Source organism: Pezoporus flaviventris, unplaced genomic scaffold (genome assembly GCF_033815535.1).
Source record: "Pezoporus flaviventris isolate CSIRO_AGI_PZ_B2104156 unplaced genomic scaffold, CSIRO_AGI_Pfla_v1 ptg000007l, whole genome shotgun sequence".
Taxonomy (NCBI): domain Eukaryota; kingdom Metazoa; phylum Chordata; class Aves; order Psittaciformes; family Psittacidae; genus Pezoporus; species Pezoporus flaviventris.
Window position 1 is genome coordinate 3,752,693 of NW_026892555.1, and position 18,483 is coordinate 3,771,175.

An 18,483-nucleotide genomic window follows, 5' to 3' on the forward strand; every position below is an offset into this window, starting at 1 on the left:
AGTAATTGGCAGGTCAGACCTAAAATGTTCCCTTCCTTCATTCTACCTTGCTGTAGGTTGTTCTGTAAGGCACACAGTAACTTGATCAAAACAAGGTCAACCAGTTATTTGCCAGAAAACAAACACATTCTTAATATTTGACTTAGTTTTTAATGGGTAATGACTGAGACTCAGTCTGAGTATTTAAAATCTGTTCAAATATTAAAGAGCTAAAATGTAGTTCAAGCAATTGTGTTCATCTGATTTTAGCAGTTACCTGCCAAGTCATGAAATCCTCTTTGTGTGATACTGTTAAATCACAGTTACTGAAGTGCCTAAAAATACTAGTCTGTAACTGACCTTCCTTCCTTGTGTGTTTTTTCCATGTCTCCATTATTGTGAAATACTGCTTCGCATTATTGTGAAACCAGCAGAAAATCTCTTCTTTTTCACATTTAGAAGCTTCCAGTCACAAATGTGTGCTAACTCTGCGTTCAGATTTTTGTATTCTCACATTAGAAGAAGGTCCAGAAAAGCTCTGGGACAAAACCAGTGTTCATTGTGTTGCCATGAAAGTGGTTAAGCAAAAAATCATCAAGAATACTGTTGGAATATTAAGTTGTCAGAAGCAGCCAAAAAAAAAAAAAGGTAATGAAACCGATTTGGTATGAAATGGGGAAATTGTGCTAGGTTATACTGAACAAACAGAAGTATGTGCTCGAGTGGCAGCACTGGCTATGACGTGACTTGGTTGGATCTTTGATTGAGTCTGGAGAGAAACTGGAGGAAATAAAATGCTGAACGTAGTTATTTCTGATGAGAAAATAACCCATCGTTTATCACTCAGTAATACCTACAGGTGAGTATCCAGTAGTGATCCCAGCTGCTGAGCAGGCTTTTAAAGCTGTGAATTCACAGGTTAAGGGATCAAGTGGTAATTGCTCTACTGCTGACGTGTACAACCATGAAGATACTAGGTGGGTGAAAACCTCCAGGAGCAGCTGTTTTCTGTTTCTCCTTTGCAAGGAGAAGGATAAGTACTGGTGATAACTGTTCCAGTCATAGATAGTCATCTAAATTAGAAGTCAGGAAGACTTGGTAGTAGAATAGATTCTCCCGGGAGGTTTCTGATTGTGTCAAATGCGATGACAGGCAGGCAGATGCGAGGAGAATTCGGAGCTGTTGGAAGGTAGCAGTCTGTAGCAGGTTTCTGGTAGCTATTAGGCTTTTCAAATTTGACTTAGTAGGGAAGCTTGAAACATACATTTGTACCACAGAGGTCGGGTAGCAGAGGTGGTGAATGGAGAAAGGCTGGAGGGGGACTTTCTACAAGGGGCATGTAGTGATAGGACAAGGGATAATGGCTTTAACCTGAAAGAGGAGAGATTTAGATTAGATCTAAGGAAGAAACTCTCCACTGTGAGGGTGGTGAGACAATGGAACAGGTTATCCAGAGCAACTGTGGCTGCCCCATCCCTGGCAGTGTTCAAGGCCGGGTTGGATGGGGCTTAGAGCAACCTGCTCCAGTGGAAGGTGTCCCTGCCCATGGTAGGATGTTGGAACTGGAGGAGCTTTAAGGTCCCTTTATACCTAACCTGTTCTATGACTCTATAAAGATCCACTTTTAGAAGTGGCTCTCGAACAAGATCATGCAACTCTTGCTCTTCTGTATCATGAATGCTTCTTGGTACGTCCTATTGATGTAGATTCCTTTAGCATCTCAGCTGACATGAGGTGCTAAATAAAAAGTAATGGAGCTGCTGGCTTGGTAGCAGCATGTGTTAAATGGCATTTCATAAAGTATCAGCATAGGAAAATGTCTTGTTTTAGCCTTGTCCTTGCAGAAAGCGTGATGAGCCTCTGTGAAATAAAAATGTGACTCAAATCTATAAACAAATTAGTTTTGCAGGTGGCAGCATTCTTTCTTTGAACACAATAATTGACAGTGTTTCACACTAGGAAATGAAAGCCAGTTCTTCAGAATGACAGACCTCTAGTTTGATGCAGAATTAAGCTCATACTGTAGTGTTCATCATTCTTGGTAGCTGTGAGCTTTCCATTTCAATGGATTCTACTTGTACTATATGCCCTTGCTCACCTAACATGGAAAATAACAACCTAAATGCTGTAGCCTAAAAATCTTGTTAAAACACTCAATCTTGAACCTGGCTGTGCTACACTGATTTGAATGTATGTCTATGTCTGGTAATGTGTTTTCTGGGAACATTTCCTACACACAAATAGAATGTAGTGAGTGGCTCAAGAGACAGTTCAGTGAAGCATAGACAGAAGCAAAGAAATTTGTCAGATACGTGGCATTAATTTCATAGTGAAGGCAATTACAATCAACGTTTATTTGCTTTGAAAGAGTGCTCATGGCCTTAGAAGCTTACAGACTAATCTGGTTTGATGTGGGCAGCACTAACATTGATGGATGTTTGTGCCTTTCAAGGTGTTTGGGGCAGTGACATGGTTTACTGGATACTTTTCTCTCACATTTTTCTCGGTCCTTCCCCTCACAGCCTCTCTGCACGACTTTTTACCCGTTCTTACAGTGCTGAGGCACTGGCACAGGGTGCCCAGAGAAGCTGTGGCTGCTCCATCCTTGGCAGTGCTCAAGGCCAGGTTGGACAGGGCTTGGAGCAACCTGCTCTAGTGGAAGGTGTCCCTGCCCATGGCAGGAGAGTTGGAACTGGATGATCTTGAGGTCCTTTCCAGCCCTAACTATTCTATGATTCTAACAGAAGCTAACATCAAGTAATTTGTTTCTCTGCTTTGGTATTGTTTATTCTAATGTTTCAGAGCAGGGCTTGTTGACATAACAATGCCATTATTTTTAGCCATAATATGCTTGAGGCCAGTTGTGTCGGGTATTTAGATTTACTGGATAAATTGTAGGGATCTTTATTTTGACAATGAAAACTAACAAAATGTAGATATAAACAGACTTTTAAAAGCCTGACAAGGCCAGAAAACTTTCTTGCTTAAGGTTGTTTAATTGTATTTGATCCATTCATTAAAACTTCTGAAGCATATCTCTAAGCATTATGTATAAACATTAGTTGGCATTCCATTAGACTTATTTTGTATAAATACAAAAAAAAAAAACCCAAATAGAACTTTTGGTCATAACTTCATCTTAAACTTTTGTTGCATGTATGTTAGAAATTGTTTTTTAACTTTATTTTCAACAAATTTGTTTTCTAGAAAAGAAAGATGTAACACAGAGCTTGGAAAGCTACACAGCAAAATGCCCTGGTACGATGGAGTACATCACTCTTCCAGATGGTTTGAAGTTACCTCCTGTTCCGTTCACCAAATTGCCTATTGTGAGGTAAGACTCCAAAATAACAATCTCTAACTTTTGCACAGTACCTGTCACACTTTAAAAGATCCTGGAAGGACATAGACTTCTATAACAGTTGCTCACAGTAACATGGCAAAATGTCAAAATGTCAGCTTGTTTTGAGAAGTTACTAGGCAAAAATAGAGCCTTTGAGCAGAAAATACTTTCTGTGGCCTTTAGTTTCAGGAGGAGAGTAGCTTTTTTTGTTTTAAACTGTCATTCAAGAGTTTCTGATACAGATGAGATCTGCAACTGAGATTTAAGTTAGGTACCGATCATACTGAAAGTCCACAAGTTGAATGCTGTCTCTGTCTGTGGAGCTTGGAAGTCAGCTGGAACTGATGCTTTTTGTGGCTGTTCCTTTCCGGATGCTGCATTTTGAAGCTGGCACCTTCACTGGTCAGTTCTGCATCTGTGTTCCCTTTAGTGCCTCGGTGCCAAAGCACATCATGCAATCAGTCCTATGAATAATACTGTGTTTAGGTTAAAGTCTAGTATGAAGTATTAGAATTAGAGAAAGAAAACAGCTACTGGGCATCAATGATAAAAAAATCTTTGTCAAGAAGTGGCTTTTTTGAAGAAGAGATTCTTTCTGTTCATAAAAGATATAGTAGAAGTTACTGAAAAGAGTTCTTACAGAGTTTGGAGTTCACAGAGGGATGTCATCAAACATTCCATGAAGCAAAAGTTCTAGTATCAAAGAACATAGGGGATAATAAGGTGCATAACCTAATAATGAAAATTATATTGATTTTCAGATCTTAGTTCTTGAAATGAAAATGCATGTTTTACCCTATGGCCACTTTCTGTTACCATGTTCTAACTTACTAATTTCTTTTTACTGAAGAAAGAGATCTTGTCTAACTATCTGTAATGCGCTTAATGTGATAGGTCTGTTCACAGTAACAATGTTGTGTGGGAGGTGCTTGCTTGAGGTGCTTGCTTAAGGTGCAGGTTTGACCAGAACATATGGCTGGCCGTGGGCAGATGGAATTGTATCTGAAATCGGAATGGTCACACCACTTCTAGTGTCCTGGAAAGAGTGTTTTATCTCCTGGTTGGAGCAAGTGCAGAGCTATGTACTGACTGACCATCTAGGTCACCCCTCTTTTAATATGTACTCACAGAGTAAGTCTTCCTTGATGTCTTCCAGCCTTGTTGCCTCACTTAGTGCTGGCAAGGCATCTGGGATGACTTTACAGATACCTGCTTTGCATTGCCTTCACTGTGTTTCAGTAGTGCAGTGTGTACTTTGGAGTTGCAGCTGGTTTTGGCTTCTTGGTTGTGATGTGAACGTATGATCCCAAAATCATAACTGTTAGAACTAAAGCTGTGTATTACAGTGGGAATGTTAGTTGACTAACTTATTATCAGCTAACCTTGGAGTTGATTTAGTTTCACAAAAAAGTCTATGTATAGAGATAAACTAGTCATATTTGACCACCCTAGATCATATTTGCAGTCAAGGCACGTAAGTAGCTGTTTCCAGGTTTTTCTAACATAATTTAGGTGTCTTGTTTAGGATGAATTGAATTACTGGCCTGTGTGGATTGTATTGTTTCATTTTCCATTGGCTTCTTGGTTGGGTGGCCTGTAGCAGACCCCCCATATAACATCGTCTGTCCTTGCCCTCCTTTTAACCCTGACCCATAAGCTTTTGGTTGGTGCCTTTTCCATCCCAAAGCATAGCTCCATGCACTCTAGGTGGTCACTGACATAGAGGGCAGCACACACTCCTCATCTCCCCTGCCTGTCCTTCCTGTACAACCCATATCCTTCCTTCCAACACTCCAGTCATAGGAGCCATCCAAACATGCCAATAAGATCGTAGCTCTGCAGGGCATGCACATGTCTCTAACTTCTTGGTTATTCCCCATGCTGCGTACGTTTGCATAGAGGCATTTACATTTGTATGCTGAGAGAAAGGGACAAGCACATTATCTTTAGTTGTTATTCCTAGTCCTAGCTTTAAGAAATTGCTCACCATCCAGGTGCTTCATTTACACCATCAGCTTGTGCTGACCTGGCTGCACTCAGAGTACTGAACATAGTTGCTACTGTTTTGCCATGGGGTGAGGAACCCAACATCAGCAGTATTTAACAGCGAAGAGTTCCTGTTTGTGCTCTTCTTCTCCTCTCCCTTTTCTTGTTTTTGAAAGTTCTAGAAAAGTCATAGTGATAAAAATTGGTAATCCAACAAAATACTAGTTGTATCTATATATAAAGCCTCCATTTTTACATCTACACAGCAGATGTAGCATGCTGTAGAGTTGTCCAGCTAGTTGGAAAATAGCCATGGTGCAGGAGTGCAGAGCTCTCTCAGCTAAATCATGCTAATATTTGAGACATAAATTATAAGTGTGTGGAAATGTGATTTTGATTAATGTTGAACAATCTAAGTTTATGATTCCATGCTAGAGCCTTCTAGAAACATCCACATTTTTACTGACAATGATGACTTCTGTTTAATGTTGACATTTCATGGTCTACCAGTTTTTAATCCATTTAATAGGGGGTTCTTAATTTGTATGCAGATTTTTTAATCAAAATACTGTCAAACACTGAAATGCAACAGTGAAGTTGGAACATAGTCACACTGTTACCTTTTTCTCCCCCTTGCCTATAAAGCAATAAGAGATACGGCTTGGCAAAACCTTTATATTCCATTACTCATGTCAACCTAGTATGTAATGTCTACCTGTGCTTTATTTAAGTATAGCCTTCTTTGTAGTCTTTCATTTTTTGATGTGCATCATGTCTTTTAATTAGATGATTGGTCATATCATAGAATGGTCTGAGTTGGAAAGGACCTTAAGATCATCCAGTTCCAGCCCCTTGCTGGGGGGGCAGGGATGCCTCACAGTAGACTGTGTTGCCAAAGGCTCTGTCCAGCCTGGCCAGAGATGGAGTATTTATCATTTCCTTGGGCAACCCATCCCAGTGCCTCACCACCCTCACAGTAAAGAACTTCTTCCTTATATCTAACCTGAACTTCCCCTGTTTCAGTTTAAATCCATCACTCCATGTCCTATCGCTACAGTCCCTGATGAAGAGACCCTTTCCAGCATCCTTAGAGCAATCTGGAAAGCTCCGTGATGAATTTTTATTTCTTTCAATGAAGCTTCATAAATTAAAAGCATGTTGGATTGGGAAGTATTCCATTATAGCATAGTATGAAATCATCATCTGGTATTTTCTCAAAATCCAGAATAATTTATTGCTTTTCTATTCTAATAGATAAGATTTCACTATTCCCATTTTCATAACTTACCTGTTACTAAAACTCATTTTCTTACTAATATACTTAAATTAAGAAAAAAATTTATTCCTTTTCACCAATGATGTCTTTTAGTTGTCCCTATACACTTTTGTTACTACTTTAAATTTACTTGGGGCCATTTTTTATCTTCCTTTTGTCTACTTCATAGGCTGGCATTTTTTATTTATCTATCTCCATTTCACCTCTAAGCAAAGTTATTTTTAATTAACACAACTTTTTCCAAATACAAGATTTTGATCTTTTGGGGTAGCTAGTGAAATTATGTTGTAATTCCTAATTGTCACTCATTTGGATTCAGTCAGGCTGGGCCAGGGACTAGGAAATGTGCATTATTGAAGCTCTTCACACAAAGAAGTTAAATGATTTGCCATGTTCCATGTATGACCTGTGAGGGTACAGCCGATGTGGTTCAAGAATATTCCTTCCACTGTCATGCATTAAGATGAAGCTTATTAAAACTTACATAAATACTGTTTTATGCAATCAGTGTTTATATAATAATGATGGATGAGCTGAAGCATTTCTCTCTCTATAAATTAAGATTGCTTTTTATTAGCGCTTTATCAAATTTAATGTTTGCTTCCTCAAATAAGTATCATTTTTTTTTGTTTGGCTTTAAGTTGCACTCTAATTTCTAGCAGAATTCTATTGGAAGAGGTTTTAAAATACAAAATATTCAGGGATCTGTCACAGTTACTCTTTATTCTTCAGGCTCACGTCTGTTATTTTGCATTTGATTATGATGCAGACACTATCACCAGCCAATAATATATAAATGTAATTTCTTTCTTGTTCCAAGTTACTTTTAGTGTTATCTAGTAACTTCTTCTCAGGTGTTTAATATTGGAGAGATAACATGTCTGTGTAGTGCTACTCTTGCAGCTTTGTTATTTTTCAGCAGTAGCTCATTGTCTTGTTTTTTTTTGTATTCATGTACGTTTTATAACTGTCCTGAGGACTTTTCATGCTCTCAATAACAGCTCATTGTTTTGAAGTAAGCTATGATTCTGTAGCGTTGGCAGGTGAATGACTTCAGCGCTATCCTGTAAATGACACAAAATTGTTTTAATAAAGAATACTTATCTGCTTTTCAAAGTGAAGCTACTTACAGAATCGTAGAATCATGGAATGGTTTGGGTTCAAAGGGACCTTAAAACTCATCTGGTTTCCACCCTCTACCACAGGCAGAGACACCTTCCACTAGAGCAGGTTGCTCCAACCCCCATCCAGCCTGGCCTAGAACAGTTACAGGGATGGGGCAGCTTCTCTGGGCAACCTGTTTCTAGATGATTTGATTTTGTATTATAATTTTCTAAATCAGTTTTAAGTTGTTTCTGTGACCTTTACAGTGGAAAAAGGCAGGTTTCTTTCTTAGTGCTCCAGTGCTCTTGTCACAGTATTTGAAGCACTTCATAAAACATGAGAATTTAATCATGTACTGTAACATTTATAATCTCTCTGGTTTATTATGGCATTATGAAAGAATGCTAGGGAGCTAAGTTTTTCAGTGGGAGGTGGATGTAGGAAAGGGGGGAGGAAGGGAATTAGTCGTTGAAGAAGTTGGGCTTTTATGGCATTCTAGCACTTGGCTTCTTAATTGGTTTTAGAAGTCTCCTTGGGTTTTAGCTAGACCTAACTCACATGTCTCCTGAATCACCTCTCTGGTGAGGTTTGGTTTTGTTGGTTTCTACAGCAGGTGCTTTTCCTTTGGGATTTCTTTTCCGAGAGCTTTCGGAAACTTTGTGTTCAGTTTCCTTGGGTTGCTATTACTTTCTTTTGTACTGCAGGTGTTTACTTCACGTTTTCTATTTCATGTGTATTAATCAGTGCTCAGAGTGGCATTTAGTATTTATCAGTTCATTTTTAACACAACCAGCTATTATAAAATAGAACTTTAAAAAGTGATTTTTACTCAACAGATCGGTGAAGCTCTTGAACCTCCCAACCAGTCTCCGACCTCACAAAGTGAAAAGTCTACTTGGTCAGAATGTGTCAACCAAAAGCCCCTTCATATATTCTCCAATTATTGCGCACAGTCGTGGGGAAGAAAGAAGTAAGAAAATAGGTAAGAATATTTTTCATCATTTTCCATTGTTTTGTTAAATTAGAAAATCTTTCTTGGTCAAGGCAAGCAAGTATGTACATTGCTTTCTTGTGTTGGAAATAATCAGCTTCTTAGCCTACAGTTCTGAAGAAGCAAAGCTTTGTTTTCTGTGAGACAGTTTCACATTCAAAAGAGGAATAAAGTTTCAGAGATGATCAAATTTGATCTTCAGAGGAGATAAACTTCCTTTATTTCCATCTCACGCAAAAGAGAAATCAGGGAAAACTTAGTTCTGACGCATTCTGTTCAGTGGTAGCCAGCTTAGCCAGTTATCATGTGTGGTGCCCTGAGGTAGATGCATTGCTGGGGTTTCTCCTTTTCTGATAAGGGTATCATGATGAACATGAAGAAATAAGGGTGAAGGACCTGCAGTTTCTTGGATGAAAGATGCAAATCCATAGGGAACTGGACTGAGGTCGTTCACCACCTATGGAATCCCAGTGTTAGACTGCTTGGATTTTAAAACTGGTTTTCAATTTCTCTCTTTCAGGAGAAAAAATGCATCTATCTGATATCTTACTATGATTTAACCTGCATTTTGTGAAATGGTTCAAGTTAGGATTTGTGTATGTGCACTGTGTACCATAGGAGTTTTATATTCTACAGGGCAGTAGCTCCTTTTATGTTTTTATTTAGCCTAAGGAGATGTCTGAACTGTGTGTGTTCCTGTAAAGCATTTGTCTTCTTAAGTACATACACAGTGTGTTCACTTTTAAAAGCCTTTAATGTTTCGTTCAAAGTTTTGCAAGCAAAGGAATGTACAAAATAGAATCAGATACTTCCTTTGAAAGGAGATGGGAAATTTAATGGACTTTGAAACTAATGAGAATATTTTAATTACATGTATTTAATGAAAAGCAATGCCGTTAACAAATGAACAGTGTTTTTCTTACATGGAAGTATGTAAGCCATATTTTGGTTAAATTATTGTTAGAGCAAAGGAAATCAAGTACTGCTGACAAACCAAAGCAAAACAAAATTCTTTAGAAGTCTTGAGGAAGTGCTTTCAGCTTGAAAAGCTTTTCTGTTTGGAAACAGTAAATGGGATAATTATTTTCTGGTTAAATTGCTTAAATTGCATGCTTGTCATAAGAAATAAACCTGCTGATTTTGATATAAATTTTTCTTTGTTGTTTTAAAGTGCTGATAGTCTAAAGCAGAAAGAATGCACAATGTAGTAAATTTGGCAACTAATGTCATACCTATATTAGATGCTATAAATGTAGCTGTTTAACTAGGACCACATAGTTTTACCTTTTGTAAGCTTTTCCCCCAGGGAAGCAATTCTGTAACATTGCCCTGGTGTCTTTTGCATGGGGTAGCTACATCTTCTGGAAAGGAGACCAGAGGTAGCTAGTGAGATCTCAACATTTCATGGGAAAGGAAGCCCAGACAAGATAATCTAGCACTCTGTCTAGTTGCATCTTGAAAAGCTCTAATAACGTGGACTCTTAGCACATCTCTGGGGAGGTTGTTCCAGTGAATGATCATTTTCACTGTAAGAAATTTCTCTCATTATTAGATGAAACCTCTCTTGGTGCAGCTTGTACTCATTGCCCCTTGCCTTCTCTATCTGTTTCCTTGTGAAAAGAGCCTCTATCCTCTTTATAGGAAGCTTGGGGTATTGACACGTTCCCCCTGAGCGTTCTCTTCTCTACGGAGTAGAGACTTAACTCCTTCAGTCTTTCCTTATGGGGGGTGTTTCAGCATCCTCTTGATCATTTTTGTGGCACTCCATCGCATTCTGTCCACATCTGTCTTGAACTGTGGGGACCAGAACTGGACGTAGTACTTCATGTGTGGCCTGACAATGGCTGAGTAGAGTAGGAAGATCACATCTCTGCTAGCAATGCCCCTGCAAATGCAGCCCAGGATCCAATTCACCTTTGTTGCTGCAGCAGCGTGCTGATGGCTCCTGTTCAGCTTGTCTACCAGGACCCCCAGGTCCTTTCAACAGAGTTGCTCCTCAACCATCTAAAGATCCTGGCCTGTACTGGGCTCTTTGGTTATGTCATTGCAGGTGCAGGGCACTGCACTTGTCACGTCATTGGACACTACCCCCCCAAGTTCATTAGTTTAAAGCAAGACTGGCAAGTCAGCCAAGCCCCTAGCAAAGGTTCTCCTGCGCTTCTTGGTAGTGAATCCTGTCTCTCCCCATTAGGCTGTATTTGTTGAGGGACTCACCATGATCATAGAAACCAAGGCTCCAGTGACTGTACGAGCCCTGAAGCCAGGTATTCATCTGCATAATGGATTGACTTCTGCCTGCACCCCTGATTGGCAAGGCAGAGAAGAAAATCACTTGTGCTGCCAGGGAGTATATTCCAGGGATCATATCTGTAAAATTTAAATAATCCTAGAATCCTTTCTTTTTGGGAGGAAAGGCAGATTAAGGTACCAGATAAATCAGTGGTTTGTGTTTAATACTTCGATGAAATCAATAGTTTCCAACATGTTCTTCTCATTTTCCAGAATCACTTTTTACGCAGTTATATTCATGAAAGCGTTGTCAGGAAAAACATTCCAATCTTGTGGTAGTTCTTACAGTGTAGAAATTGATTTAGGAGGACTGAAGTGCCTACTTTGGCTGCTACAAGTGCTTATGTTGATTCAGTCAAGCATAATGGGGCTTCGGTGCTTAGATCTCTTTGAAGCTCTGTACTATACCTCTTTTGAGGAGTAAATGAATCTTTTGGGGACTGCAGAATGCATAGGACATTGTGGACACTAATAAGCAGTTAAATAAAAAGAAATTTACAGAACATCCCTTAGAACTGTGCTTTTGAACGTTTTGTTTTAATCACCAGTTTTGCTTTTCAGCTTTCATAGTAATAGAACCTGTTAACAGCTCAGAATGTATGTTTTTAATTTCCACTAGCATTAATTGCAGTTAAACATTTGCATTAAGTACATCTCCCCTGAGCTCTCTAATACTGCTTGCAAAATGTAGTCAGGTAGTAAATGGTTGTGAATGCACAATTAGAGTACAGATGGTTTCAACTGTGAATTACAGTCTTAATAATATATATGTATTTTTTACTGGACACTTTCAAATATCCTAGTAAAAAAGAGTTAGTAACATATGTTAAAACTGAGTAAACTAGTAAAGGTTAATCCACAAATGTTATAGATTAGCTTATAGTCATGATTTATTTAACCAAACCAGTTAAACCACCTTTGTTTATTTGGACTGCAGGTCCTCAGCTTGTATGGAGGATCTCATCACGTTCAGGTTTAAGTCTGAATGTCAGATGCATGTGGTTAACTGTAAGAAATATGGAAGGCAGACAAAACCTTGTGGGCTGAAAAGGTTATGAAGTGCTGATGTAAAATAATCTGTCTGCATTGAGCAGTTCCTTAGAACTTGCATCCCTGCTGCTGCCAACACTTCCATAAACTTCTTGCCTCTTTAAATCAAAAAAACCACACAAATTTGGAGGTTGGCAGGGTGAAGTGTGTTTAAAGTAGAACCTCTGTCTCTTGTTGTGAAATGTGTGCTTTCAGTTGATCTTACTACCTGCTCTATTTTTGTTCATTATCTTACTTAAATATTTTCACAAGTTCCCTGATTTCTTAATGCTTAAGTCTCCCATTTTGTCAACCTCAGAAAATCTGTATCTGTAGATCCTAGTGTCATCTTCTCCTCCCACAGCATCTATTTAGTATTTCCCAAAGAAAATTAATAGGAGAAAACTAAGGTAGCATCTTGCTGGTGAGTAGTTGTTTCCTTCTTAATGTAGAAGGATCTTTTATTTACTCCATATCATCAGCTGTGCCAATTATTTTCAGTTTCCTTCTTCCTGTTGTGTTCATTCCTCATGTAGTTGCTCTAATGTGTACTCTGTACCTAACTCCAAGTACATAAGACTTTAAGTGTTTAACATTAAGGCTATGTGTAAGTACTGCTTTGAATGGATGCCCGAGTTAATTTTGCCAATGTAATGTTGGGTTTTTGAACCACTATTACTATTATTTACCCCATTGCTTTGCCTGTGATTTATATCTTATATCCTGCAGTGCAGGATATGCAAATCCTGTGAACAGGATTTGGATTGTGAAGATTATGTGGAGATGTTAATTTAAAACATAGGGTAATACAGCAGTCCGGCAGCTCAGCTGATGATGGCTTTTTATGACACTGTGATTAGGTTAATTGCTAATAATTAAGTTAATTTTATAATCATTTCATGTAGAGTTCCAGTGGGTCCAGGGAGATGTATGTGAAGTTCAGTTGATGGTGTACAACCCTATGCCTTTTGAGCTTCGAGTAGAAAACATGGTAAGTATCTTTCCAAATCTCCACTTTTTGTTATTTTTCTGGAAAATAATTCTCAAATGGACTTTTCTAAATTAGTTTAAAAGAACCATTTACCTCAGTATAACCTCAGTTCAACAGTGCAGTACTGTCAATTTTCTCATATTTGTTGGTGATGAGGTATTGAAGTGAAAATCTCTGCCACTCAGTGTTTAAATGCTTTACTGTTACTGACCCATAAATCAATTCTGTACCTTTCTGCACTGACTAGAACTCATGCTACATAATTTATATATACTGGTTTTCAAGTAATAAATATATTCCCAAACCTAATAATTAGTATATATTTGCTACTGTAGTTTGAAAATCCTCTTTATGCCAACTAATTTAAAGGTAAAAAGTCCTCCAACTACCAAAGCAACTTCATTTTCGCTCAGTCCTAATCCAGTGTTGTCCTTCATGTTAAATATTTACCTTTAATATTACTTTAAAAAATAAACCCTGTCTCTTAGAGCCTATTGTTAGGTCAGAGAAGAGAAGGCTCAGGGGGGACCTTATCGCTCTCTACAACTGCCTGACAAGAGGATGGAGTGAGGTAGGGTCGGTCTCTTCTCCCAAGTTACAAGTGACAGGGCAAGAGGAAATGTCCTCAAGCTATGGCAGGGGAGCTTTAGATTGGATATTAGGAAAAATATCTTCAGCGAGAGGGTGCTCAGGCACTGGAACAGGCTGCCCAGGGCAGTGGTGGAATCACTGTCCTTGGAACTGTTCACAAACCTTGTAGACGAGTCCCTCAGTGCCATGGGTTAGTGGTGGCCTTGGCAGTGCTGAAGTAAATACTGGATTTGATGATCTTAAAGGTCTTTTCCAGCTTAGTTGATTGTATGTTTCTCTAAGTGAAATCAGCATGTGCTTATTTGCTCAGCATTTTTGTTTGTTTGCTTTATTGATAGGTCTACTGCAGTGGCTAGTCAAAAAATTTGACTTAAATTACCGGTAATATGGCACATATAATAAAGTGTTTTTCCATGGGTAATGAACATGCGCAAGGGTTGTACTTACAGCATAATACAGTTCATTCTTGGAAACTGACATGCTGATTTCTTCAGCAGCTTTTTCTCTAACCCTCACAGAGGCAATCCAAATTGTTATGAGTGAGTAGAAAAAGTAGTTTTAAAGCTCTGTGTCAGAAAGGACTCTATATAAGACTGAATTTATTTAAGAACATTTTGATTTCTGGTCTAATTTCTATTGTGTAAGTAATGATGTAATTATATATTTAAAAAACTTTGTGTTTGGGTAATTTCTTAATGAGGAAATTTCTTATGAGTGCTTACACACACTTAAGAACTCAGAATAGTTATTTGCATAGATGTGCATTCCATCCATTCCCTGAGCAAATTAATTGTAGTAGCGTCAATACTTCTTACTGTTAGCGTGATCAAGTTCTGTCTTTGAATTAATATTCTAATTTAATTGGTAAGCAGAGGATGAAGCAGGCACGCAAACTGGATACAAATAATTGAAGTGATTAACGTAACTCTTTAGTCAGTGCTCCATAAATAGAGTGCTTTGAGAAATTCTGCTGTGCGCTCATGTCAGCTCATTGGTAGAGATGAGTTGATTTTGCTTGATTTGTCTGTGGTAGCAAGACTGTAGCCAGCATGTTGAGGAAAGTAATTATTCCTCTCAATTTGGCATGTGAGAGACAGCGTCTTTAGAACCAATGCCAGTTTTGAGCTCCCTGTACAATAGAAATACTGACATACTTGTGTCAGTCCAGCAATGTTACCAAGATGTTACCCCATATACTCGGCTGCATCAAAAGGAGCGTGACCAGCAGGTCCAAGGAGCTGATCCTGCCCCTCTACTCTGCTCTTGTGAGACCTCACCTGGAGTATTGTGTGCAGTTCTGGTGTCCTCAACATAAAAAGGGCATGGAACTGTTGGAACAAGTCCAGAGGAAGCCACAAGGATGATCAGGGGACTGGAGCACTGCCTGTATGAAGATAGGCTGAGAAAGTTGTGGCTGTTCAGCCTGGAGAAGAGAAGGCTGCGTGGAGACCTCATAGCAGCCTTCCAGTATCTGAAGGGGGCCTATAGGGATGCTGGGGAGGGACTCTTCATTGGGACTGTAGTGACAGGACAAGGGGTAACGGGTTAAAACTTAAACAGGGGAAGTTTAGATTGGATATAAGGAGGAAGTTCTTTAGTGTGAGGGTGCTGAGGCACTGGAATGGGTTGCCCAAGGAAGTTGTGAATGCTCCATCCCTGGCAGTGCTCAAGGCCAGCTTGGACAGAGCCTTGGGTGAGACGGTTTAGTGTGAGGTGTCCCTGCCCATGGCAGGGGGGTTGGAACTTGATGATCTGAAGGTCCTTTCCAACCCTAACTATTCTATGATTCTATGATTGGCAGGCTGGAATGTATGACACATGAGGTCAGGTTTGAGAGCTACATCTGCTGAGTTTGTAGAGGAGAAGAATACTGGGGTAATTCCTATTGCTTTCCTTGATCCCCAAATGGGAAAGTGTAGTAAAAATGGAATCAGACTCTTACTAGAGGTGCCAAGTGTAAGAGTCAGAGTTGGTGCAGCAATGGAAAACTTTCCTAATAGAAAATTCCCTTTTTTCCAGTCATGAGGGTGATCATACACTAGAACTGGTTGCACAGAGAGAGCATGGGATCTCCACCTGTAGAAATCTTCAAAACTTGAGCAGTGAAAAACCTAACCTACTATCAAAGCTGGCATTGTTTTGAGCAGTGAGCTGGGCAGAGGACCTTTAGCATTTCCTTCCAGCCTAGATTGTTCTTGTTTTCCAGTATCATCTGTGAGCTTTCTAGAATGTGGGAATAGTTATTACTTTATCACAAGAATAAACTGTTCTGGTTTTATTTTAATAATTCAAAGCATTGTTTAATATTTTAAGATGTTTTGTTTTATTATTAACATGTACTCATGCCTGCGGTCCTCATGTCGCCTTGTTGTCTGATTTCTCATCGTGTATCACACTCTGTTATATTAGTCTCACAGAATCATTCATAGCAAATGTATCTTTTTCTGTCAGTTAGTGGGAGTTTCAGCTTGTCTGAAACAACCTTTTTCCTTCTGACTCGGCACCTTACCTTTGCAGTATGACAACTCATTCAGGCTTGTTTCCAATGATGGGCAGTATTAAAAGTTCTCCATTGCTTGATTGCCTTTGTTCTTTACCCTTTTTGTTGTCCACTGTTAATCATCATGTAACTGTTCTGAAATCGATAGTCTTATACCTTTATTCTGATTTTCCTCCTTATCTTACAATTTCTGATTTCTTGTTCTGTTTGCTTACTTGTTTAATGTTAAATGAATGCTGGAAGCATTGATCCAACCTTTTACCGTGATACTTTTCCCAGTGTGTCTTCTTGGGGTTTATGGCTGAAAGTTGTGATGGTAAACAACTTAGTATTGAGCCCGAGTCATTAAGGAGGACGATTCCCCATTGAAAGACTTCTCTAGGTTTTTGAATGATTTGAACTATTAATGCCAGGTACATGTAGTTTAATTGAGGTATGCTGAAATAAAAGAAATTGAATTTTTAGACTTGACATGAGACTCTGGACACAAGACTTTGATCAGTGTTGCTTAGATGATGAGCCCTGTACTATATGCAGAGTTGATGGAATTTTTGTTTTATTGTTCTCAAAGCTCTTTGCCTTTCTTGTTCCTACTGTTTATTCCCTGTCATGCATATTCATGATTTTGGTCTCTCTTTAAGTAGCCATTTTTCATGTGTTTCCAGTTTCTGTGTTAGTTTTCTATTTCATGTTTGTTTTTTTTTGTCTGTATAGTTAGAAGACTGATCCATTGAAAGGTGCAATAGTGTTTGTAGAATGACAAACAAATATGTTTAAATATGGAAGGGATTCAGTCCAATGACTGTATTTTAGTTGATAAAGTGAAGCTGGGGAGGCCATTGGGATGATCAGAGGAAGTGCTTTAATAAAAATGGGCAGGTATCTGAAATAATAGTGTGTGACAAAACTGAGGCTAACTAGCTTGGAGTTCAGTGGATTAAGCAGATTATTTTTGCTGTCCTGGTGGTGGAACCCAAGTTAGCATGGAATATAATCATAGAATAGTTTGGGTTGGAAAGGACCTTAAGATCATCCAGTTCCAACTGCCCTGCCATGGGCAGGGACACCTCCCACTAAACCATGCCACACAAGGCTCCCACTGGAGCTGTGATGTTCGCCTCTAAGTGTATATACCACTTTTTTTCCCAGGAATATTGGTTTCTGCATAAACTTGTTCAGGTATGTGAATGAGAGCCTCTATCTCTTTTGCAGTTACTAAGACTTTTTTCTATCCAGGAAAAAATGATCTTCAGATTTCAGGCCTTAAAATTAAATCTGGGAAATCTCTGATGGAAGTTTTTGTATCCTAGGACAAACGTTTGAAGTTAAAGGAAGTATGGTCTAGTGGGATCTGCTGTTAATAGAAAATGAATGTAAAGGTGCATTGCAAGGTGCGTTAAGTCGTCTAAGGTTTTTACTTTTTCCTGTTTGTTTCTCAAGTTTCATATAAAAGAGGATAAAAGAAAAAAGCTTAGAAAGTTTGAGGTATTGTTATTTTTTGAGTGAAAGGATTTTTTCTGCACTTATTGTAGCAGATAGAGCCTTGTTTCTGTAAAGGCTACAATATATGCAGAGCAGTGAGTTTCATAAATATTATTGGTATTTAATAAATTATTATAGAACTAAAAATACCACCCCAAAACATAGAATCATCAAATAGTTAGCGTTGGAAAGGACATTAAGATCATCTCGTTGCAAGGTCCATGTAGTGCTAGCCCTGTCCGGCCTGGCTTTGAGGGATGGGGCATCTACAACATTTCTAGTGCCTCATCACCCTCACAGTAAAGAACTTCTTTGTTATATTATTGTGGTTTAACCCTAGGCAGACAGCTCCTTCACTCACTCCCCCCCTTCCCCCTTCCCAATCCTGGAGGCATGGGGAGGAGAATTGAAAGAATGTAACTCCCACAGGTTGAGACGAGAACAGTCCAGCAAACAATGTACAACACAAATCACCACCACTGCCACCAACGACAACAATGACAAGAGAAAATAACAAGGGAAGAGAATACGATACCACCCGCCGAAAAACGTAAGGCTGCTCTGAGGTCTCCACGCAGCCTTCTCTTCTCCAGGCTGAACAGCCTCAGCTTTCTCAGCCTATCTCTGTACAGGAGGTGTTCCAGCCCCTTGTCATCCTTGTGGCCTCCTCTCCACTTGCTCCACCATAGGGATAATGTAATTTATAGTATGAAATCATTATTCATACAGAAAGTCTTTGTTCTGTAGTTCTTCTGTTTGGGGCCTGTATTTATTTGAAGACATCTTAAGTGTGGCATTTTAATTAAGGATGCTGTAAGACTCAATTTTAGATACTTCATTTTTGTAAACTTCCAAAACTCCAATCTAGCAAAGAATTCTACGTTAAAGGTTTAAAAATGCCATCTAAAATTTTGATAAGTCT

General features: G+C 38.9%; 1 protein-coding gene across 5 annotated transcripts in view; it reads left to right on the forward strand.

Moving 5' to 3' along the window:
• TRAPPC9 (trafficking protein particle complex subunit 9) overlaps positions 1-18,483 on the forward strand; it is a 495,602-nt gene that overhangs the window by 43,889 nt on the left and 433,230 nt on the right. For all 5 annotated transcript variants that reach the window (XM_061447664.1, XM_061447665.1, XM_061447668.1 and 2 more), the window contains 3 exons: positions 3,187-3,313; positions 8,525-8,670; positions 12,903-12,988. In XM_061447664.1, coding sequence (XP_061303648.1) covers positions 3,187-3,313; positions 8,525-8,670; positions 12,903-12,988 — 359 coding nt within the window. The remainder of the gene's footprint in view (positions 1-3,186; positions 3,314-8,524; positions 8,671-12,902; positions 12,989-18,483) is intronic.